The sequence below is a fragment of the Pseudonaja textilis genome, chromosome 4 (genome assembly GCF_049901715.1).
Source record: "Pseudonaja textilis isolate UNSWEBS1 chromosome 4, rPseTex1.2, whole genome shotgun sequence".
In the NCBI taxonomy this organism is placed as follows: domain Eukaryota; kingdom Metazoa; phylum Chordata; class Lepidosauria; order Squamata; family Elapidae; genus Pseudonaja; species Pseudonaja textilis.
In genome coordinates, this window is record NC_141993.1 from 49,554,747 (window position 1) to 49,579,872 (window position 25,126).

Sequence of the window (25,126 nt, forward strand, 5' to 3'; positions counted from 1 at the left end):
CAAACTAGGGCGAGTCTCTTCTGAGCCTCTTACCCTGCCCGTTATCCAATTGCAGGCTAGACTGTCTCTTATCTGACCGTTCCCTTGGCAACAGTCTCTTTGCTTGGGTTCCCAGGGTCTTTCCCACATCCCATTACAACTTGTGTCCTAGAATCCCAGGGGCTCCATTGCTGAGATTGTCAAATAAAGCTGGACAGCTATTTAGCTGGGATGATTTGAGGATTCCTCCTTTGGGTAGGAAGCTGAACTGCAAGGCCTCCAAAGTCATTTCAAATCCTACGATTCTCCGATTTTGTGTATACCAGCTTTACCCTAGTTGCCCTGTACAACCACTCTTGAGATTCCTGCAGGCTTTGTTTTGACCGGTCATGGTTCATCGAAAATGGTTTGGTAGAACTTCCAGAAGACAATTTCTCCTTTCAGATTTGAAGCAAAACATATTTTCCGTTTTCTATACATTGCTAGTGAATTTATACACGCCTTTATTCTATCATAGTAATATAGAAAAAAGTGCCTAATAGCTTTCGATACTGCCACTACTATAAAAATTTAACTAGTGAGAATATGATTGTATTTTATATATACATTATCTGCCAATAATCACCTAAAGCATAGAAGCATATATATTCTCACAAAAATAAAACAGTCTACCCCCAAAAAACCTTACAATAGCCCTTAGTGTAAAATATAGAAAACATTATCATCCAAATGACATTTTTAATTCTGTTACTGTCCAAAGGAGGAAATACCAAGGAATATATTTCTTAGTTTCATAGGTGCTGAAGAAAAGCACTTACTCGGAGGTAGTTGAGTGTGGAGTTTGAAAGTCCACATCGAGTAATATTTTTGGACAATTGGTCCAACATCTGGGGATCTTGCGCCTGGAGAGAAAATGTTAGAAGGAGAAATAAAACATTTAAACAAAAATACGTTGCATCAACACATAAACTGTACATTGGTGCACTGGGAGGTTAATCTTTTAAAATGATACAATATATTAGGACACCAAAATAGAAACTGAAGGTTGAAATTTTCAAAAAATAACAGTGCAGCAGAAAAACCCTCAACACTATGAATGGGCACAAAACAACTGAAACAACTTGTCAAGACTCATTCTCAGAAATATTTAAACCCAGCCTAAACAGAGGCTATTACTAACCTCTGAACTTACATGCATAGCAAGGATGCTACGGGGAATAAGTTCCCGATGCTGCCGGACACTGAAGTGCCATGTCTTTATCCTCATCATGTCATCAAACATGAATTCCAAGTAGAGGCGGCCCTCCACAGATACCTGGACAAGGAGAATGTAAAGGGCTATGAGATTCAAGGGAGCGTTCTCTAAGTAATTATTTCAACACTTGTATATAAAGTCACTTGTATATAATATAACACTTGTATATAACAGCATCAAATTCTGGGTCGCTTTTTAGATTATAGCACCCCATTACTCAAATTGTATCTCCAGAATCATACTATTTTATTAGGCTGCATCTGAAATTCATTTTGTGAGTATCTAACATTCTATTAGTCTTTCCCAGCAGGCATATACTTTCCTTTTAACTGACTTTTGTTAGATTATTTCCCGATTTCTCATTTTTTGGTATCTAAAATTAAAACATGAGATATAGACACCATTATCATTTCAGACTACGTTTCTAAAATAATTATTGCTTTATCTCACAGAAAAATTCCTTTCTGAAGTAAATCTGGTCTCCTGCTTTTTAGCTTGAGGTTCCTCAGGTTTAAGTTGGGTCAACAAGCCTGAGGACTCCTGGGAACTGGTGAAATTTTGAGATGACCACTAATTAATTAATATCTCCCCTGCACCCAATCTCTTCCTTATTGTTTTTAGCTCTGTGGCTTTTTATATTTGCACTCATGTTATTAATAACATTAATTTATACATTTTGTTTTTAATGTGGTTGTATGAAATAGAAGTCCATCCATTCCTTGTTTTGCAGCACTTGGTTTTTAAAATGTAATTTCTAAGCACCATTTTTCTACTTCTTAAAAAAATGGCTATACCTGCCTATCCCATTTCTAAATAGTGCTGAATTTAAATTAAATTTTAAAATTGTGCTATATGTATTTGCACTTTTATTAATTCTTTTAGAAGAAAAATAAATTTAGAAATATTCTGTGACACAATTTTGTTCTAATTCTACTTGTAGCTAGCAACTCTTTCCAAGCAGAGGATCTCTTTACATACGTGAAGAATGCTGAAGATTTTAATTAAACACAAGTACTGCTTGGTAAGCCTTGGGGCTGGGGAAATACCATTGCACTCTCACCTGGGTGAACATGGGCTTGCCATGCTGAGTGACCATAGTACATTGATCACAATCAAGTGAAACAAAGTTGTTATGGAAGGATTCCTTTGGGTGCTTCAGAACATAATACAGCTCAGTAGCGCCCCCCTCAAAGATACTGCGGAAGTAGCGAGGAATTAGGGTACGGCCGATTGCTAGACATCAGGAAGAAAGGGGTGATAAAAATCAAATTATTTGTCATTCTGTGTAGTATACATTCATGAATAGATTGGCAAAAGCATTTTTGGGAGATTATGAACAATGAATGGAACGGCCAACAGGCCAAGACCCAAGTCCTGAATGTATTGCTCAGAAGCAATAATGTTGATCATTCCTTGATGTTGCCAAGCTCCCTACCCATCTTCATTATATTTCTCTTAGATTCCTCCAATTTAAAAAGTATGGAGAGTAGCACAGGACTATCTCAGAAATAACTTTATTTTCAATGGTGCTTCTGGACCTATCTAGACCTGGACCTATCATTGTCTTATAGCATCTTTCAAGGGTTTCAGATGGGCTTTTTCCTAGCCCTAACTATGGTATAGAATGTTGGGGCTAAACATGAGGCTTCTGCATGCAACACATGTAATCTACTATTCAACTGTGTTTCTTCCACACTAACACAACAGCTTTAAGTTGTTCTAAACAGATACAATTTATTTTTCCATTTTAAAATAATCCATCTACTTTCTAGAACATGACAAGCGGAAGGAATCTATGCATGTCTCCTAAGTCCAGAAATCTGTCATAGTAATATTTTATTCAAAGTATAATATTCTGAATAGGAACAATATCAATTTCGGGATATATTTAATGGTTTTTCCAGGCACCCTCGTCGTCCTTTTAATATCACTTCTCAAGTTTTGGAAGAAATACCAAAGGAAAATCTTATCAGATGCTGATTTTTAGAAGTGGAGAGTAAAGGAAAATATGTGAAGCCTTATATAAACTGGACTTCCAGTGATTAATGACACATAATTTTTATGTAAGAATACAAATCCCCTTAGAATAACAAATATATACTAATAAGTGGATGGAACTTCTTGAAAATCATTCCTGAAAATCATTTGTCCACCCAAAGGTAATGTATTCTAACTGGGAACTTCATGGTAATTTCAAAAATATATCCAATCTGGAGCACCACTCTTATACAAGATCATAAATGCTAAATGCTTGCTGGGAATGTTATCCGAAGACACTTTTGTGGTCATGTGGCCAGCAAGGTTCCCATCGAAGTAGTATCTACTTTACCTACCTGTATTTGCATGCTTTCAAATTTTTAGACTCACAGAAGCTGGGGAAACAGCTTCCCTGTCACATGGTGCTTGTGTTTTGAACTGCCAACCTTCCACTCAAAAAGCCAGTGTCTTACCAGCTAGACTACTGTGCCCCATGTATGTATGTATACATGTATGTATGTATGTATGTATGTATGTATGGTATTTAGGTTTCTTCAGGTATTTTCCCACATCTTAATATTTGTGCTTTTATTATAATGACATTTCAGCAGAATCTCAGAATTTCAGCCTGAGGATGGCAGATGAGATTCTGCCGAAACGTTGCTATAATAAAAGCACAAATAGGTGTGTGTGTGTGTGTGTGTGTGTGTGTGTGTGTATACATATGTATGTATGTATGGCATTCAGCTTTGTTCGGGTATTTTCCCATGTCATTGTAGTTGTGCTTTTAAAGTTGTAGCAATGTTTCGGCAGGCTTCTCATATACAGAAGCCTGATGATGGCAGATGAGATTCTGCCGAAGCGTTGCTTTACAAAGCACAACTACATGACGTGGGAAATACCCAACAAAGCTGAGTGCCATACATGCAAGTACCCCAAAACTTAAGAAAACATGTGTGTGTGTGTGTGTGTGTGTGTACACACACACACACACACACACACATATATATATATGGTATTCAGCTTTATTTGGGTATTTTCCCACGTCATTATAGTTGTGCTTTTAAAGTTGTAGCAACGTTTCAGCAGAATCTCATCTGCCATCATCAGGCTTGTATATTGTGTTCTTCTGTGAGTCAGGCTTTCACAGCCGTTTCTGTTTTAAATTTGGTGCTAGCCTCGTCCTGTGTTACAATGGTTTTTTCTTCATCCTGATTGGTTGGGAGTCTTGGTCTGTGTTTATTGGTCTTGGAGTTTGCTGTGTTCTGCTTGATTGGTCTTTCTAATATCTTCTGTCTGTTTTGTAGCATTTTTTTGTCTTGATTGGCTGGCAACATTGTGCTTTGTGTATTGGGGGCTTTTAGTGCGGGTTGGTTTCAGCTATCGTATATTAGGAAGCTAGGTTTCATCTGGGTGGCTGTTTGGGGTGTGTTTGAGCTGGAGGTATCAGGAGGAGACTGTGCCCAGGTGTTTGCCTGGCTTGTGGTATGGAGATTTTTTTGTTTGTGAGTGCAGGCTTCCAGATAATTGACAATCTGGTGGAGTCATCTATTCTATTCATGCTTTCAGGTCTTTTTTCAATCTCTATGGCTTCTCTGATAATTCTGTAGCTGGGGTTTTCTATAGTGGCTAGGGTTTTGGTGCCATTGAAGTTGATGAAAGCTACAAGTCATAGCATCGACTTCAATGGCAGCAAAACCCTAGCCACTATAGAAAACCCCAGCTACAGAATGGAATCTGTTCCCTCACGATTTACTCCAAAAGATGGTAGATAAGCATCTGTAGCTTTATACACAAAAGATTTATGAAGTAAGACAATAGTATATTGAACAAACATGGAACTAAGCGACTCACTGTATCTCTTTGGTCCATCTTCCAGACAGAAGGTGATTGTTAACATGGCATCATCCTCAAAAAACTCAGTGGTGAAGGCATCCCACCACAGATTGTCACATTCCTGTAGGCACAGAGAAGAGCAAATGCAAGACAGAGGTGCTATTAATGAATGGCATGTCTCTCCAAGTGAGTGGAATTCAACTGTTCCATATTGGTGAGCATTCCACATAAGTGATTAAATTCAAAGTTAGGGAGTATTTCTGGATCTATCCTTGTTGCTTCAGCAGGAAGTGGCCACTGCAGCCAAAATTATTTTTTGCCAACTTATGCTATTGGATACAGCTCGTTTCAGTGCAGTAATCCATCTATTAGTGATGTCTTCTTTAGATTACTGCAATACCCTTGGAGATTTCAATTAATACATAATGTTGAGACAGGAGTATTGACTATAAACACACAAAGGTAGTTTCCAATCTGCTTCCAGTTTCAAGTCGAAGTGTAGGTTTTATCTTATAAAGGGTTTGTTTTGCCATTTGGAACAACACTGTGAAGGAGGCTTCTTTCCATATTTTATTACCAGTAGCTTAAAATGATATTTGGAGGGTCTGCTCCAAATGCTTTCTCATTGAGGTACATTAAGTACATTAATTAGGAGGGGTTCTTTCCAGTGGTGATCCTTAAACTTTAAAATGTCTTTCTCTGGTGAGATATGCATGATGCCATCTTTATTTGCCTCTTCAGTGATAAGCAAAAATATTTTTATTCTCCCAGGACTCTTACTCATTCTTAGTTTGGCTGTCATTTAAATTTACTTATTGCTTCATTTCATTTCTATTATTGTTTTGTCATTTATCTTGCTGAGTTTATTTTATATTTTTCTAATGTGTTTTTATAAAACACTAGCTGATAACCTGGCGTTGCCCAGGTATTTATTTATCCCAATCTTGTATTAGACAGGGAAATCCTGTAGTCAGGACTCACGCTGTTATACTGTCTGTCATGCAGCATCACAATTCTTCTATTCCTCCATAAGAGGGAGCTCTTGAAGCCGTTAACATGGCTGAAGGCATTTTAAGGCACATTCACCCCCGAGGGGTGTTAGGAGTGTCCTAACCCCACAGTACAGTGGAACCTCGGGTCATGAGTGCTCCTATTTGCAACCAAATCGGGTAGGGAATGAAAAATCCACCTGATTTTTGAATCAGATCACGATTTAAAAATTGGGCGACAAAAATTGGAGCGGAAAGATTCCCCTTCCATGCCAATTTCCCCTTTGGTGGCATTTTTTTTGACTGCACACGCGCAGTGGGTTGCGCTTCCAGACACAACTACAGGGTCGCAACTGTAATCCGTTCCTGGACTCTGGTCACGACATGATTTGGAAGCACGACCAACTGCATATGTGCGCTATCAAAAAAATGGCACCGATTTTGTTCGCCACCTGATTTGGTTGCAGATAGGAGTGTTCATGACCCGAGGTTCTGCTGCATATGACAGAAGAGAGGAGGAGGAAGAAGATAGAAAGAAGAAATAGAAGATAGAAGATGAAGAAATATTAATTAATTTAACATACATGCTCATTAATTTTACTTATTATTTTAATTATTAATGTAATTTTAAATTATAAAATGTTTTGAGACATCTATTAATGGAAAATGATACAAAAAAAATTAAAGTAAGTAAAATCAGTTCTCAAAAGTTAAATAAAAATCAAGGATGATTAATAGCCACAGTCCTTTCCTCTCTTGTGTAATCGTAACAGCTTTATGTATCCCTCCAAAGCTTTTCCCTTTCTTCTAATTCAGTCATACAGAAGCCACAGTAACATACCTCTGTCCAGTTTTGCAGCCGCTTATTGAGTTCAAATATTCTGTAGTCAGTCTGGTTTCCATACGGTGTGTGTCTCCTGTCAAACAACCATAGCAATTACCTAACAAAAAAGCCATTTATCCAAGAAACCTGAGTGTGCAAAATGTTTTTTTAATGTTTTTTTTGGGGGGGGGGGAGTGGGGACACATAGATGCTATTGTAATCTCAAACCATATTTTCCTGAAACATTTTATCTTATTTGAATTTAAAAAATTAAATACAACTTTTATGTGGTTCTTATGTGTAGCTCTGCTGAAAAATAAGAAAAATATTATTAAGCAGATGGAACAGGAAATAAACTTGTTACTTACCTTTAAGAACAGTTCTTTCAGAGGTAATCTATGAATTCGCTCACTTAGGTTGTGCACCTTCACAGAACCTTCAGGAGCTTACAGAAACATTTAGAGGAACTACACTGAACCCCTTCAGTTCCTAACAACAGCACAGTGGGATAAAGAAATAGCCAAATCACCTCAGAGATAATGAGGTAAATTAATAGGCAAATCAACAGATGACCAATCAAAGAAATGCAATCACAAATAAGTACCCATTCTTCTTCATCATAGTCCTTGTGATTCAGAAAGATTGCTGATTAGCAAACTCCTTACTAGGAACATGGTTTGGCCCACAAAGATGACCAAGAGGAGAGCTCTATAAAGGCTGCATCCTTTTAGAAGCAAAATTTCTATAATAAGGGATGAAGTTTGAGACTATGCACCCTGTCCAGCAAAGTTCTGAGACATCTATTAATGGCAAATGATACACAGCTTTCCTGTCTCAGAGGAAGGCTTCTGGTCTTGCTGTTGAGGAGAGCATAACAGCTCATAATAATCCTTGATGGTTACGACCAACCATTTGAGCAGAAAGCCTAAGCTTTGGACCTGGCAAAAGGATGCCATAAAGTCCAAGTAAAAGACAAAAGTGTAACAGACATCCAATAAATGGAGCAATGTTTCCGGTGACATTAGAGGGGGGGGGAAAGGGGGCACAATTATGTCAAAGTAAAAACAGAGACTGTTTTGGCAGCAGGAAATATCTAGGCAATATTCATCCTATGAAAAAATGAAGAAGGGAGTTTTCTTTGTAGGATGCAATTTTTTAGCCTGTTGAGCTGATGTCATAGCTACGGTCAAAAGAAAAGAGCCACATTCCAGGATGGAATGGGGAGCAAGAATTATCATACATTCATATTCAGGGAAATTTAATGGAGTTACCACAGTTCCAGGGAGCACTTATGTAGGTTGCAGAACAAAACACTGAAGTTGATTGTCATATGAAGAATGCAAGCTGCCATGTGAAGAGCTGAAGAACAGTGTGGGCTCTTTTTGCTAAAGAAAGGATCTTATGCATACATGCTTGAAACCTGCAAACCCATGATAACGATATCAAGGCAATTTCTCTGACAACATAATCATTGCCCCTGTAAATTGAATAAACTATGAGGGAAGAAGGAAACTTTTTCATAACTGATCTGAACACTAAGAGGATGAAAGGGAGAAGGACTCGGCAGGATAACTTTGCAAAGGAGTATATAACAGTCATCTACTTAAGGGAATGGACTGATGACTTGCAGATAAAGGAAAGCATAATAACTCCATTAACTTAGAAAATACGTTCAGGGCCATAAAAGGGCAAATTTACTACAAAATGGTAGTAAATTAACACAAAAGTAAGTACACTACAAAAACATGAAAATAAGCATCCTGCAGTCTATAAAAGGTCACATTTCATTTTGTAGGAGGAGGGAAGTGATAAATATTCTAAAATAAATACCTCAAAAGATAAGTGAAGTGATAAAGTCTAAGTTCACTATCCTTACTAATGTAAAATAGTTGGACATGAGTGTGGAAATATTTTCTTTTGGAGAAGTATTCCCAACTGCTTATTTTTGCAGGAATTTTTTTAAAAGTTTTATTAGATTTTTATTTTAGGTATACTTCAATATCAATACATGAACACTGTGGCCCCTAAGTATAATTCATTTTGATACAAACATCAATAATGATAATCATAATAGTTGTTATATTAATCAAACTTATATAATCCTAGTAGTAATATACATGGTTTTTAGAGCAGTTATTCAATTATTTCAATGTTCCATTTTAATGCCAATGACATTATAAACATACATAATACCATCTTTCCACCAGATCTTTCCCATCAAATTATTACTTATATTCTGTTATATAAAAATTACATCTGCTAATATTCCTCCTATTTCTTATTTCTACCTCTATTCTCGCTTCTAATCAAGTCACCATTGCTAATCCTAGTGTTATTATATATGTTCATACTAAGACATAGTCCTTCATTCTTTTGTTATTCAAAGTCACAATATGCCATTCAAATACCAGCCTTCCTATTATTTAAATATATCTAACAATACCATCTTTCAAGGAAACTTCTGATACCATTCCAGTTATTTTGAAATCAAGAGGGCAGTTTGGTGTTGAGTTGGGTAAAAACTTAGTATATATAACTTTGAACAACACATATTAACAGTTCAGAACTTACATTATTTGAAAAATACTCAAATTGACAGTTCCAGTATCTGGCAAGAGGGACTGATATAGACTGCTTGGCCTTCTATATGAAAAACCTGAACCTCCATCTTTAGACCAAACAAGAGCAGAACCATAGAAGTTAATGAACAGAAATGAAAACTGGTTGCTATAGACAGCTTTCAAGTTGCTGAATGAAACACTTTGGACCCTATTCAGGATTAGTCTTATTGCCAAATAGACAATTTCCAAAATGGATGGTCTTCAGTTCTAATCTTAGTCTCCAGTGAAAGACTAATGGAACAGAAGTAGACGTAATAATGCAAAAAAAATAAAAAATAAACATAATCTTGACTAGAGAATCAACAATAGTAAGAGTATTTAGTTTCTCCTTGGCAAAACAAATCACTTCTGTTTGAAAAAGTTGGAACTAGATAAGAAAGCAAATACTGGCTAGCTTAGACCAGGAGTCCCATCAATAAGACAGAAGCATCAGAATAAGGACTGATGAAACAGTAGTATTTTGGACCATTTTGTATATCAGGTCCTCTATTGTTTGAGAACTACTAAATCGCAAGACCAAGAGATGTATAATCGGATAGAAACAGAAGTCTTCTAACCAAAGAAGTTCAACTTGTGCATTGAATAACAAAGTAGAAAGAGATATCAGAGGATTCTCTGGAAGCATAATAGTCTGTTAAAAAAGATCAGCAGATTGAGAGAAGTCCATTTTGCAAAATTTGATGCCACCAAACCCAGAATTAGAGAGCAATGAGCCTTTATCCCATTTTTTTTTTTCATGCTTGGAGCAGCACTTTTAGAAACCCTTTGAGTCCTTAAAGGGAAGTTTCATTGGTCCCCAATAATGGCATAGCAAAAATGTGGATGGTGAGGTTTTGCCCATCTCTTGAAAGAGGCAAAGGAATCGCCCAACCAATTTTGGGACGTAACAAAACACTTAGATGATGAAACTACAATAACTTTAAAATTTGCTGCCCTTAGAGCTTGTTCTGAAAGAGAGATTCACCAACATGAGAAATAATTACAGTGAACTTATCCTATAGCCTACTCCAGGGAAAAAATAGCATAATTTATGCCCATCCAGAAGAGGAAGTTTATTCCTACAACATTGAGCCATATGAAATGACAGGCTAGAAATCTATGACACATGTCAAAAATAACTTTATATTGTTCCAGTACAGTTGAAAGGATGACTACAGACAGTCCTCACTTAACTGGGACTGGCAACTTTGATGCTAAGCAACAATAATTAAGCAAGATATAATGGGAGCAGAATGGACTTATAACCACATTTCTGCTGTGGTTATTAAGTGAATCACACACAGTAGTTAAGCGAGACATCGTGTGATTGTAATTTGCAATTTTATTGCTGGCTTCTCCATTGGTTTCACTGACTCTGCAAAATGACAATCCTATGACTGCAGGACACTGTAACTGTCACAAATATCTGCTGTTTGTGAGGTGCCCAAATCTCAATCACATGGTCACAAAGTTGCTGCAGCAACAGTCATACTGCAAGGACAAGTTGTAAAGTTACCTTTTCAGTATCATTGTAACTTTGAACAGTGCTAAATAGGGCAGTTAAGTGAGAATTACCTAAAACATCTTAAAATGAATTAAGGCAGTACAGCAGAACCTGCATTAGCTAATTAGTATGGACAGGGTAGGACTCTCACTAAACATATTTGTAGCCTCTAGAAACTTCTAAACAGGGCTTTGTACACAAGTGCTAATGATTATCTCAGGAGTGCAAATCACTAAATGCTGATGTTTTTGAATATTAATAGGATTTGATTACTTCATGGGAAATTTTAAATTCTTCTATCCTGATTATAAAGATTAAGAAATCATTTTATATATATCTAGAAAATATTTTGAGAAAATAAATTGTTTAGAAAATTTCTAAATGATTTTTCTGGGGTTTTGCAATTCCAATTCTGTAACTTGCAGAAAATTACAAGTAGTCTTTGACTTAGGACAGTTTGCTTAATGATCATTTGACGCTACCATGAGCTTGAAAAATGATCTGTTCTAGAAATCGTGACTGCTACACCACCCACCGCATGGTCACATGACTGCATTTCAGGAACTTGACAATTGGCTTACATTTACAATTGCTTGCAATGTATCTCTGGAAGCAATTACATCAGTTGGAAAGTTATGGAATTTTAATAGCCTAGCAAATTGACTTTTTGGAAACAACCAACTTTAAAAATTGGAGAAGGATGGTATAAAAATCAGATGGAAGTGGGTATATTAACTTCATCTAAGAGATGAAGATGAATTTTAACATATTTGGTGTTAAGAGGCAAATACCATATCATCTATCATATATAGCCCAATGTTACTTATTGTATACAGAATACAGTATCGAATAAGGTAATTGTTCAAATGAAATGCATACATACTTGAATATTTGCATCAGACCAGTATATATAGAATTATAATGGTTTATTGTTGTAACACCATATCATATTATGTTTCCTTTGCCATATTTCTTTCATTTTGTTAAAACACTTTTTGTTTTTTTCCTCTTATCTCTGGCAATATATGTTTCCTCATCATTATTATCTTTATGCTATCTGTATTTATTTCTTATAAATAAGAAAATAATAATCACAAAATCATTTTAATCAGATTTGAAATATTATAATTTAGCTGTACTCTGGTGAGTATTATAAGAAGCTTTTTCAATTTTATTCCCTCCCCCCCCAGTAGGACCAACACATTTGGAGGACATTAAGTTGAACAAGGATACACACAGACTTTATATGATATCTTACCCAATCCCTGGCTCCAGGTATGTTGGTGGATACATAGGAGTTGGTCTACAAAGAAATAAGCACATACAAGATTAATCAATCAAAACCCCATCAATTCATTTCATTACAAAGCAGAGTGTATCCCAGACAAGTAACTTTGGAAAAGGGGAGGGGGGGAGAACATGTTTTACCAATGTCCACCTCCCATTTCAGATTTTATTTCTTAGCTTAGACTCCTCCTGTGACTTCAAAGGTATTGAAGTGTTACTATTATGGGGTATTATTATGATCACCATACCTTATAACACACCGAGTGCTGTAGATAATTCATACTGTATTCAAACATGTGTACATCAGGCTAGATGAAGGCTTTTTAAGCTACAACCCCAATTAGATCAGTTCGACTATTACTGGCAAAGTTCACAACCAAAAGTATTGCAACAAAGTTCACACCAATGGAGAATTATTGAGGAACAGCCAAAATATAATTAAAGAAAGTTTGCCTTGGAATATTTGAAATGATTTAACAGTGACGTATCTTAGTGAACATCTGTGGAAAATACTTTTTTTGTCCTTTTGCTTGTATTTTGGCATTTTTTAAAAGAAAAGAAAACTAAAGATCAGTGAAAAAAAGGAAGCAGTCAGATAAAGAGTTCCTGTTTTGTTTAAAAATACCACAACTTGATAACTTCTTCAGAAGGGAGGACATATTTTCATTTCATTTATCAAGACTTGGTGTGAATGTAGTGCAATCATACCAAAGGGAAACTATATTCCCTTCCCCCGGAGACTGATCCAAGAGAAACCGGTTATCCAAGCCTTTTGAATCTGGCCATTCCTACACCATGGAGATCCCACTGCTCTGTCAAGGAGTTTGATAGCCTGTTTTGTCTGGTAAGAAGTGGCTTGGGAGTTTTGATTCTTATTCTTCCTTCTCCTTTTTACATGCAGGCAATTCTCATGGCCTACATCATATTCAGGTCGTTAACTCTGCTATAAGAACTGCAGAGGTGGATTTCTGTCCAAAATTCCAGCAAGGAAGTTCGCTCTATTTTAAGACTCACATTTACCTTCAGGTTCCTCATCACTGAAGAGCAGTATGTTATAGGTCAGTGGATCACTGGATAAGATAAGTGGACTCATTTTTCCAACAATCACACAATTTAACTGACCTGGAACTTCCTACCACTTGAAATCCATTGTTCCAGACTACTGATATTTAAACTGTGCTCCTAAGAATGCTAGCAGAATATAAATAATCACGAATTTATATCAGCACAAAATAGTACCTTCAGTGTCTCTGCATGATTAATAGTGTTGGCCTAGCCTCTTTCCAATCAAGAATGGATCTTGAAAAAAAAGAGCTGCTTTGTATCCTGGATAGCCTTTTTTTTTTTTTTCCCTTACGGGGTTTCTCTAATTTTAAATTCAAAAACAAATCAAGCACACTTTGCCAGTTGAAAAAAAATATAAAAATATAAATTAAATATGAATGGAGGAATGTTTTGTATTTGATTTTGATTCAATTGGGAAGAAAACAGTATCCTTAACAGTTTTATTTCCTGTATCTTAGCAGCCATAATGACCACCTCATTTCCAAAGTAATCAATGTTGGGATGATTTCCATAAATCATTACACTAATTAGGTTGACAATGTCTGGTTAGCTGGGCAGAGAGCTTGCAGGCCATATCCAGGTTGGCTAAAAGGTACATACTGTTCATGAATGATCTTTGTCAGTTTTCAGAACCCATGTCATTCATCTCTTCTGATCTGGAATTCAAAGTCCCTTCTGTGGCTATAAAGATTATGCCCCATAGCTGAACATAAGCAGGTTTGAGATTTGATTGATTTTGATCAAGAACATCCCAATTTTGCACTAAAGGCACTTTTCTCTTACCCCACATCTCGATCCAGCATAGTGCCTGAGTGAAAGGGGGTGAAGGCGTTGCCGTTTGGGGGCTCCTTTGGAGAGTACAGCTTGAATGACTTAGAGGAACAGCCTGAAGGAGAGAAAAAAAGGCCATAGATTAATGAATGCTACTTAGAAAAAAATGTAACATTTGTGGAATATCATTATGAAGTTACAGACATGCTAAGACTCACCCTGCAGGTCTGTTTCATGTCTTCAAGTTCCTAATAGAAGTACTTAAATTATTAAGGTAGCCCACTAATGTCATTTCAAACAGCTACGTGTAAAGGAGGACAGTACTTGATAAAACTCTAATATTTAAAGGAAGCATTTTCCTCTATTGCCTTGATAATTCTTCTGGGAATTTTAACTGAGATCTACAATTAATAAGCAGCATTTTTTTTTCTGCTCAGCCAAACCTACTGTAGATAAACAATTTTGATTTTTGTTAGATGGTACAACCCAAAAGTAGTACCGTGTTTCTCACAAAATAAGGCCGGGCCTTATTTTTTTTTTTGAGCCCTGAAAAAACGTCTAGGACGTCCTTTGGGGGATGAATTAATCCCCCCCACCTGCACCAGCGCCGTCTCTAACAACAGCATCTGAGTTGCTCCCGCTTTTCCCCCATCCCTGTAACAGCAGGGAAAAGAAAAAGATTTTGAGGTACCTGGAAGCGCCGCACGCTGCGTTTTGGTTTAATCCCGAGCGGCTGGGTTGGTGTGAGAAGAACCAAGCGAGCGTCTTTGCTGCTGCTACCCTTGGTGCTCCAGCCTCGGGCTCTGCAAGTTTGCAAAAGTCCCAGTGCATAGCCCGTTCCTGCATTCCAAGCGCCCAGGCCGTGCTGCAGCTGTCCCTCTCTTGCCAGCGCCGTCTCCAATAACAGCAGCAGCAGTGGCGGGAACAGTGGAAGTTACGGAGGCGGCTCCCCCACCCGAGAAGTGGCTGAAACGCTTCCACAGTACCTGCCGCTGCTGCCGCTGTTGTTGGAGATGGTGCTGACGAGAGAGGGACAGCTGCAGCTCGGCCTGGACCCTTGGAATGCAGGAACGGGCTGTGCACCGGGACTTTTGCAAACTTGCAGAGCCTGAGGCTGGAGCACCAACGGTAGCAGCAGCAAGATGCTTGCTCGGCTCTTCTCATGCCCACCCAGCCACTCTGGATTAAACCAAAACGCAGCGTGTGGTGCTCCCAGGTAACTCAAAATGTTTTATTTTCCTGTTATTACGGGGACAGGGGAAAAGCGGGAGCGACTCAGATGCTGTTGTTGGAGACGGCGCTGGCGAGAGAGGCGCCAGCACCGGTGGGAACTGTGGAAGCTACGGAGGCCTGAGAAGCAGCTGAAATGCTGCCGGACATCCACGCTGACGCCGCCCGCCTGCTGACCCAGGTAAGGGAGGGGTAAGGGAGCCCTCTGTGCTCCACCATGATTGGCTGTTAGGAGTGGCTGATGGTGAGGCGTAGCTGCCTGCGGGGCACTCCTAATGGCAAGTTCCCCCCCGCCTCCCCCCCCAATTTCACATGTTTTAAACTAGGCCTCAATTTGGGGGAGGGGCTTAATTTCATTTTATGCCTAGAAAACATGCTGGCTCTTCCTATTGGGGGGGGCGTACTCTTGGAGAAACATGGTAATATATCACAGACATGTACTTCAAATCAATGAGACCAACTAACAAAATTAAGCAACCAATTAGCATAATGTAGGATAATATTTGTGGCAATATACACCAGTTTCTGTGTGATGTTGATGTATACATTCACAATTATCAGCATAATGTTTTTTGGAAGATACATTAGTTTCCTCAAAAAATAAACACAGAAACTAGAAATAAATGGTGACAAAAGGATTTAATACATAATCCATACTATCTGAGACAAATAAATGTTTCAAGAGTGTAAATTCATGTATTTCAAATACATATTGATACATATACAAGAAAAGTTGCCTAGATCCTTTTGATCTTAGTGGGGTATAAAAATTGCAGCCTTTAGTACTCAGTGTTAGGAAACTCTCATATTATAATCCAATTTGTACCTACGATTACTGTAACTCTAACTACTTGGATTGTTCCGAGTTTATAGATGGTGTTTCATTCTGCACAAGATTACAAGACATGTGATTCTGCTTGCTGACAGTTGCAGCTTTAGCACAATGATGAAAATCCTCAGTGTAGAGTCTATTTTCATATTCTAACCTTTCTGAAATTGTTTATGGGCATATGATTTGGTACCATCAAAGCATTTAACAGAGATAAGTTTCAAGATCATTTTGGAACAATATCTTCCCTCAATGAAAGGCAGGTTAATACCACTGTTGGGTGAACTATTGGGGAGTAACTCCAAGAATACTAAATATGGTTTATTTGAATTTTCTTTTATTGAAAAAAAGGAAAGCATGTACTATAAGGGGCTTACCCTGGATTTGAGAATTCCTGCCAATGCCAATTTATATGGAACATATTATATAAGGCTTCAGTTCCCAAAGGCTACTATTGATCCTATACTCTAGAAAAGCATGATAGAATAGAATATTTTATAATTACAGACCTCAAGAGTTGGCAACTTCACAAAACTCCCCAAAGATAGGAACAGTAATCTACTACAGATTTGATTAGTTCATCAAGTCACATTCATTCATTTTTATTGCCTGTAACCACCATGTTCTCCCAAGGAAGGGATGTTTTGCAGTTGGGTTTTTAGTGCATATTTCAATAACCAAGGCTAAGACTGTTATGGCTTTTTCTCAAACCATATCAATTTCAGAAAAGCGCACGGGGACTGAGGTAGATGCCATTTAAACATAACAAAAACAATTGGTGGATTATCCTTTAAAACAGCAGTGCGATTCTAGAGATATTCTCTCAGCCAGCCAACAAATGTCACTAGAGGGCTCCATGTGCTGCTCATCAATTTCCTCTATAATCAATGCATTTCACTGACAAAGATTCCAGTTTCTTTCCCTTCCTCCCATTCCATTTTTATGGATGTGATGAATTTTCCACTCATTCCCTTTTTCCTCATTTAAATCAACAGTACAAAGCTAGGGCTTGCCTTTGTTCTTCTAGAAGAAGCAACATGCCAAAACATTAGCAGCTCTTGGTAAGCAAGAAAGACCAGTTCTACCCAGGGCAGGTGCCATCATGTCTATATCACACATGTTGCGGTACTCATTTTCTCCATTCAAGTATAGCTATTGGTACTGAGTATTTAATTAGTGTTGGGAATGCTTAGCTGACAATTGCAGAAACATGATCAATAGTAAGTAAGGTGTATGAACTTAATTCAGCTGCAATGGATGCACTATTGGAAGACTTAAAGAACCAGGCTGGGGACTGATCTCCATGGAGAAAATCTATATGGCCACTAAGAATTGTCACCAACTTGTTGGCATGTGATAAATTATGCTATAATTGCATATTTATTCCTGGCATTTCAAAGACTCTTTTTGGTCACTTTCCCAGCAATGATATGAAGAAAACAGCTTGAAGAGTGGCCCACACTACTCATTCCTGAGATATATACTTCTTTACAATTAAGATATAGTTGCTCTAGAAGTAGTTGCTCTGGAAACCAAGAAATTTGGATTGCATTTCAGTGCTATTTAATCTAAACAAATATACGTTCTAATGCCAAAATCCACTTTTTTTTTCAGAATTATGTGACAGCACAAAATGTGTATAAAGAAGCATGAATTTAGAGACAAAATTCAGAAAAACCCATATATGTAAAAATCACTTGTCCATAATTCACATGCAAGTACAATATATTAAACGCATTATGAGAAATGTACATAAACATTAACACAATATTTGTGTATTCTTTAAAATAATAAAATGACATGGATTATAGGTTGAACAAATTTCGACTGGAAAAACTGAGCAAAACTGTAATTCATATTCACCCAATTTTAGATAAACCCATTCAACATGCATACAGGGAGAGCTGCTCTTGTGATAAAATGGAAGCTGCTATGTATCGGACACAATGTTAGCTTTGAACAATATAGACTCAGAAACATACCAAATCCCAAGACAAGTAAATTAGTTTTACGTGTACAAGTAGTGCTCAACTTACAACAGTTCGTTTAGTGACAGTTCAAAGTTATAATGGCACTGAAAAAAGTGACTGACAGGTGTTGCAGCATCCCCATGCCACGTGATCAAAATTCAGATGCTTGGCAACTGACTCATATTTACAATGTGTCCTGGGGTCATGACAAGCAAATTCAATCAGGAAACCGGATTCACTTAATAACGGTGTTACTAACTTAACGACTGCAGTGATTTACCTAATAACTGTGGCAAGAAATGTCATAAAATGGGGCAAAACTCACTTAACCATCTCGTTTAGCAACATAGAGGTCAACTGTGGTCGCAAGTTAAGGACTACCTGTATTTTGACATAGACATATGAATAACAGATTATTCTCAGTGTGAGGATAAAGCAGTGTGAATTCAGTTTTCATTTTACTTGCATGAAGCATAACTCCAATTATGAACATTTAAAAGAGCCCAGAGTTTAGTGCCCCCCCCAAAAAAAATAAATTCCACTTAGCTTGAAAACTCACATATAAACCCCATTCAACCGCTGGATACTCTCTCACCTCAGCAGAGCCTTAATTACAGCCCTACCCCTAACTCACGTTTAAACAGATCTCTGAGCTTCATTCGGGAAAGGAGAGCATGAGGGACCTTCTGGGTGACCTTTCCGTTGCTGTGGAGATAGAGATATCACCGAGGCAACTACCCTGCTCCTCCCCTCCCAGCATCCCTTGACAGTCACCATCTGCTGCTGGGTGAGAAATGGAGCTTGCCAGGCTGACTGCAACCCCAGGTTGACCAAAAAAGATAGTCAACCTAACTATTCTGGCCAACTCACAGCATCGAGACTTGGCATTCCAAAATATCAGAGTTCTTCCTTAATATGCAGCAAGACAGAGGCAAGAAAGATCTCAGAAAGCTAATACTGTGTTCTAGTTTATACACTGCTCAAAAAAATAAAGGGAACACTTAAAACAACACAATGTAACTCCAAGTCAATCGCACTTCTATGAATTCAAACTGTCCACTTAGGTAGCAACACTGATTGATCAATTTCACATGCTGTTGTGCAAATGGAATAGACAACAGGTGGAAAGCAGAGGCAGTTAGCAAGACATCCCCAATAAAGGAGTGGTGCTGCAGGTAGTCACCACAGACCACTTCTCAATTCCTATGCTTTCTGGCTGATGGTTTGGTCACTTTTGAATGCTGGCAGTGCTGTCACTCTAGTGGTAGCATGAGATGGAGTCTACAACCCACACAAGTGGCTCAGGTGGTGCAGGATGGCACATCATCCAGGATGGCACATCGGTGCGAGCTGTGGCAAGAAGGTTTGCTGTGTCTGTCAGCGTAGTGTCCAGAGCATGGAAGCGCTACCAGGAGACAGGCCAGTACATCAGGAGACGTGGAGGAGGCCCTAGGAGGGCAACAACCCAGCATTAGGACCGCTACCTCCGCCTTTGTGCAAGGAGGGACAGGAGGAGCACTGCCAGAGCCCTGCAAAATGACCTCCAGCGGGCCACAAATGTGCATGTGGCTGCTCAAACAGTCAGAAACAGACTCCATGAGGGTGGTATGAGGGCCCAACGTCCACAGGTGGGGGTTGTGCTTACAACCCAACACCGTGCAGGATGTTTGACATTTGCCAGAGAACACCAAGATCGGCAAATTCGCCACTGGCACCCTGTGCTCTTCACAGATGAAAGCAGGTTCACACTGAGCATATGTGACAGACATGACAGGGTCTGGAGATGCCGTGGAGAACGTTCTGCTGCCTGCAACATCCTCCAGCATGACCGGTTTGGTAGTGGGTCAGTAACGGTGTGGGGTGGCATTTCTTTAGGGGGCAGCACAGCCTTCCATGTGCTTGCCAGAGGTAGCCTGACTGCCATTAGGTACCGAGATGAGATCCTCAGACCCCTTGTGAGACCATATGCTGGTGCAGTTGGCCCTGGGTTCCTTCTAATGCAAGACAGTGCTAGACCTCATGTGGCTGGAGTGTGTCAGCAGTTCCTGCAAGATGAAGACATTGATGCTATGGACTGGCCTGCCCGTTCCCCAGACCTGAATCCAATTGAGCACATCTGGGACATCATGTCTCGCTCCATCCACCAACACCACATTGCACCACAGGAGTTGGTCCAGGAGTTGGGGGATGCTTTAGTCCAGGTGTGGGAGGAGATCCCTCAGGAGACCATCCGCCACCTCACCAGGAGCATGCCCAGGCATTGTAGGGAGGTCATACAGGCACGTGGAGGCCACACACACTACTGAGCCTCATTTTGACTTGTTTTAAGGACATTACATCAAAGTTGGATCAGCCTGTAGTGTTTTTTTCCACTTTAATTTTGAGTGTAACTCCAAATCCAGACCTCCATGGGTTGCTAAATTTGATTTCCATTGGTAATTTTTATGTGATTTTGTTGTCAGCACATTCAACTATGTAATGAACAAAGTATTTAATATTTCATTCATTCAGATCTAGGATGTCTTATTTTTGTGTTCCCTTTATTTTTTTGAGCAGATTGACAACCAAAAGCTCATGTAAATTCCCTCTACACTGGATCAGCCATAAAGATTTGAAACTTCTGTTAGATTTGCTGCATCTAAAAGGTATATGAGGCTGATTTGCCAGAATAAAGATAATTCTTTTAAGGGTGGCTTGAAGTGGACTTATTTTAGGAAACTATTTTGTTAGTCTTGTCTATCATAAAAAATACATTATCAGACTTCAGAAAATTATTAAAAAGACTTTTAAGAGATTGATTTATAGTTATTGCCATCTGTTTTATTACTTATTCTCTGATTTCATCTGTGGTTTAATTGGTGGTGGAGGTGCTTATTGTGTATTTTCTGCAATTTTACATGTACATATTAATATTGGAACTATAACCCACCCAGATACGTTTGAATGAGGCAGGCAACCCCTCCCCCAGTAAATAGATAAAATAATCTAAAATGGAAACCAAAGCCTCCAAATTCTTGTGACCATTCTTGGGGAACATTTACCTTCATAATATTAAAATTTGATAGAGCAAGTCAGGCCATGGGGTAGCATTTCTTTGTAATTATGTAAAAAATCCAGGACCAAAGGACCAAAACTCTTTATATTAGCACAGCTTAATAACAAAACAGGTTGTTTTAAAACATTCAGAATACTTTCCTTTGGAAACTCACTGTCTTGCTTGCTACTACTCTTAAGACAAAGTTTATGCTCGATATTTAGATTAAATAGGTAGCATTGGGCAGCATATATTTACACATATATTTTGTGTGCACAGGTATGTAAACTTTAAAAAAAATACAACTGAATCTAGTGATAGATTTCCAGATATTAGGCAATAAACTGACAATTATGATTCTTAATTATCTGATGACAACATTTTCATTTCCCCTATGCCAATTTCTATTGTTCCAATGGAAGAAAATGGGAGTTTCCAAAAGTGAATTTCTGTTTGGAAGAACTATATATTCTGCTGCTTGACATTTAAAACTAATTCATGAGTTCAGAATACTTTAATTTTAAATGACTACCTTTTGAACTAGGATACTTTCTCCATCATTGACTGAAATGGGCAGCCATAGAAAATGAATGAATGGACGAATATGTTCTGGGATTTTAGTCAAAAAGAATCATCCATCTTTGTCATGGAAGGAATCTACTCTTGCCATACTCTGCAGTATTTACAGCTATTATTTCTTGTATTAGAATAAGATCACTTCTACACTAGAAGATCTCTATAAACACATAGGTATACGGTATCTAAAAGGCAATTCACAATCTCAGCTGTGATCTCACAGGCAATAGTTCTGTTTCATGTGCATTTATATTCCATCTGCCAAAGTCCATTCCATCTATTTTTTGAAATCAAATATTTTAAAGGTCCACCTTTTCATGTATGTTACCTAGCCTAGTAACAAAACATTTGGAAACCAACTCACAAGCTTGGAGAATGAACCTTCACCCTCATTTCCATGTATATTTATCAATACTTAAAAATATGTATCATAATGGAAATGCAATGAACTTGCTTCCAATGAGTTTTTTAGTTTCCCCCTCATTTGGCCCCCTGCTTGCTCTTAAGTACTATAACTTGGTGGTACTTTATAGATGTGGGAATTTCAGCTCCCCAAATCTCTCAGTCTGCCTGGGCATTACTGAACATTCTGACAGATTCACATTGGGAGATACTAAACTGAGAAAGGCTGTATGACACTACATTATCCATAGCAACTCTAATCTCTTTGCTTCATCCCACCTAAAAGGTGTAAAGTAAAACTGGTCTGGTTGCAGTAGGCTGCTAATTCTGTTACTGGTATAAAATGTTGGTTTGATGGACAAAAATATGGTTTTTATATCAAAATATACTCCTTCATTCATTGCCAAAGTATCATCCAACTTCATTTATTTTGTTCTTTTTCCCCAGCAGTTCAAAAAAGGTCTGTTGATTTCTATTCTTGTGTGTTAGTACACAGTACACATTTCATTACATGGGGAACAGGCTGAAAGAAAAAAGATATGGATGAAATAGATGAAACTGGTTCAGAAGTACAAATAAAAGATCAAATCAGGTAAAATTTACTTGTGTAGAAAAGGCTCCCTTTATTTAGAAAAGTAGTATAGCAGGGAGAAAGTATCATATCATTTATTTTCTCTCTACAAATGTGTAAAAATTGTATTAATATGCGACAGCCCTTTATCCCTTACCATAAAACTTGGATAGTACAGGTGGTCAACTAATAACCACAAATAAGGTCAAAATTTATGCTGCTAAGGGAGAAATTTGTGAGTTTTGCCCCATTTTACGACTTTTCTTGCCACATTTGTTAAATCAATCAATGCAGTTCTTAAATTAGTAACATGGTTATTAAGTGAACCTGGTTTTCCCATTGTCTTTGCTTGTCAGAAGTTCGCAAAAGGGGATCATATGACTCCGGGACACTGTAACTGTCATAAATGTGAGTCAGCTGTAAAGCATCCAAATGTAAATCACATGACAATGTGCAACAGTCATACGTGTGAAAAATGGTCATAAGTCACTTTTTCAGTGTCTTTGTAACTTCAAATGGTCACTAAATGAACTGTTGTAAGTGGAGACTACCTGTATTTAACTATTTTGTGTCTTTATTCTGCTGCATACTGATTTAAAGTTGTTGTTTTTTTTAAACTGACACTGGATTTGAAAATGCATAGAAAATCAATGAGAAACTGGATGTCTGGGTGTACTGAAAATATTTTTGACCATATGGATAATATATGCAGTTTGCAACTCCAATGGAAATCTTTTGTTATGCAAGTGTTGGATGTGTAGCAGCTGATATTCAAATTACCTCACTGAGCCACTGTGAAGTTCTACCCCTTACATACCTTTTATCTCTAAATCAGGGGTCACCAACCTTTTGGACCTCAGGGACCACTAAATTCATAATTTTAAATCCCAGACCAGAAACCCTGGGAAAATCCCCAAAAAAGTCTGCAGGAAAATTCCCCATCCTGCTTTTGATCATTCTTTATTTGAGATCGCAGGATACCATCTCCAGCTCCATTCTCAGGAGAGGGAGAGACAGAGAGAGAGAGATTTGGCTTCATGCAAGGAAAGCAGCAGAAGTCTTTCTTTCTCTCCCACAAACTCTGCCAGAAATGAGTCTTTGTGAGACTTGCAGCCTCTTGGAGCAGGATACCTCGCAGGGTCCCAAAAACTTATTTCTGGCGGAGTTTGGGGGAGATAAAGAAAATTTTTTTGCTGCTTTCCTTGCATGCAGCCAAAAGCAGAAGAAGAAAGAAGCGGAAAGAAGCAGCCCAGTGGCCAGACGAGGCAGATGAGGCGAGTGGGGCAAGTTCCCCCCTCTGCCTTTTCTCCCTTCCCTTTACTACCTCATGCTGTTTGCAATGCAAGCGATGCAAGCCTTGTGTTTCCGCGGGCCATGTGCATGATGCAGCCTTGTGTTCCCACGCAGCCTGGATTAATTGCTTTGGGGAGTGCTTTGGGGGTGACACTTCTCTGCGGCCACCAAAATTTTCTCACGATCACCAGTGGTCTCCAGCTCACTGGTTGGCAATCACTGATCTAAAGCATCTACTGCAACAAACCATAAAGGAAAATACTTGTTTGTCATTGCAGGAATAAGGCTGAAATTACAGATAAGATATTCAGAAAACATGTATTTCTGTACATGATTCTGCATAGAACTGAAACAAATAGAATAGCACTAACATACAAACCCAAAAAACACACACAAAACTTCAGTTCTACAGCAAATACAGTATACAGAAGAAATATTTTGGTAACATACTTTTTTCCTTTCTTTTAAATGTTTCTATTATCTGAATACATACATTGTCACACTATTGTCCCCAAACTACTACTTCAGGTCATGCTGAAATTATTAAAATTATTAAAGATGAAATGAATTATGTATGGACAGATTATTAAGTAATACAGTAACTGAACTCCATCACCTCAATATTAGTGGATTAAGATAAATGTGGAAGTTCAACAGAAAATAAGAGAGAATAGTTACAAATGGACAATACATTAGACTATGTTATGGTGATTCCAATTCTGAATGCTTCCTGAAATTCCATTCATATGGATAGCTATAATGTCAGGAAGAAAATCTGATCTATTTTTTACAAGGAGAGATATTTTGAAATAGCATAATCCAAAGATCATTGTGCGTTATCCACCTTTTCCCAATTGCAAAAGGTATTTTAATTGCAATTAAATCCCACATTCTTCATAATCAAGTTCAACATCCCAGCCACTGTAAATTCATCAAATCAAGTTATGGTAAAAGGATGGACTTGGGTCTGTACAGCAGTTAATTAATAATATTTTGTGACTGTCATAATTTGCAATAATTATGAGGCAAATGTATATTATTGGTTATCATCGGTTATGTGACCAGATCAGTGGTGGGATTCAAAATTTTTTTACTACTGGTTCTGTGGGCGTGACTTGGTGGGTGTGGCAGGGGA

At 38.1% G+C, this 25,126-nt stretch overlaps 1 protein-coding gene across 12 annotated transcripts in view; it reads right to left on the reverse strand.

The window, feature by feature from the left end:
* The window catches only part of LDB1 (LIM domain binding 1), a 72,130-nt gene that overhangs the window by 7,010 nt on the left and 39,994 nt on the right, over nt 1–25,126 (reverse strand). For 6 of the 12 annotated variants that reach the window (XM_026701182.2, XM_087932886.1, XM_026701181.2 and 3 more), the window contains 7 exons: nt 14,099–14,201; nt 12,222–12,266; nt 6,878–6,953; nt 5,066–5,168; nt 2,295–2,467; nt 1,172–1,294; nt 798–881 (listed from right to left, as the gene is read on the reverse strand). In XM_026701182.2, coding sequence (XP_026556967.1) covers nt 798–881; nt 1,172–1,294; nt 2,295–2,467; nt 5,066–5,168; nt 6,878–6,953; nt 12,222–12,266; nt 14,099–14,201 — 707 coding nt within the window. Of the gene's footprint in view, nt 1–797; nt 882–1,159; nt 1,295–2,294; nt 2,468–5,065; nt 5,169–6,877; nt 6,954–12,221; nt 12,267–14,098; nt 14,202–25,126 lie in introns of all 12 variants that reach the window. The other 6 variants (XM_026701180.2, XM_026701179.2, XM_026701183.2 and 3 more) reach the window with 1 other exon arrangement.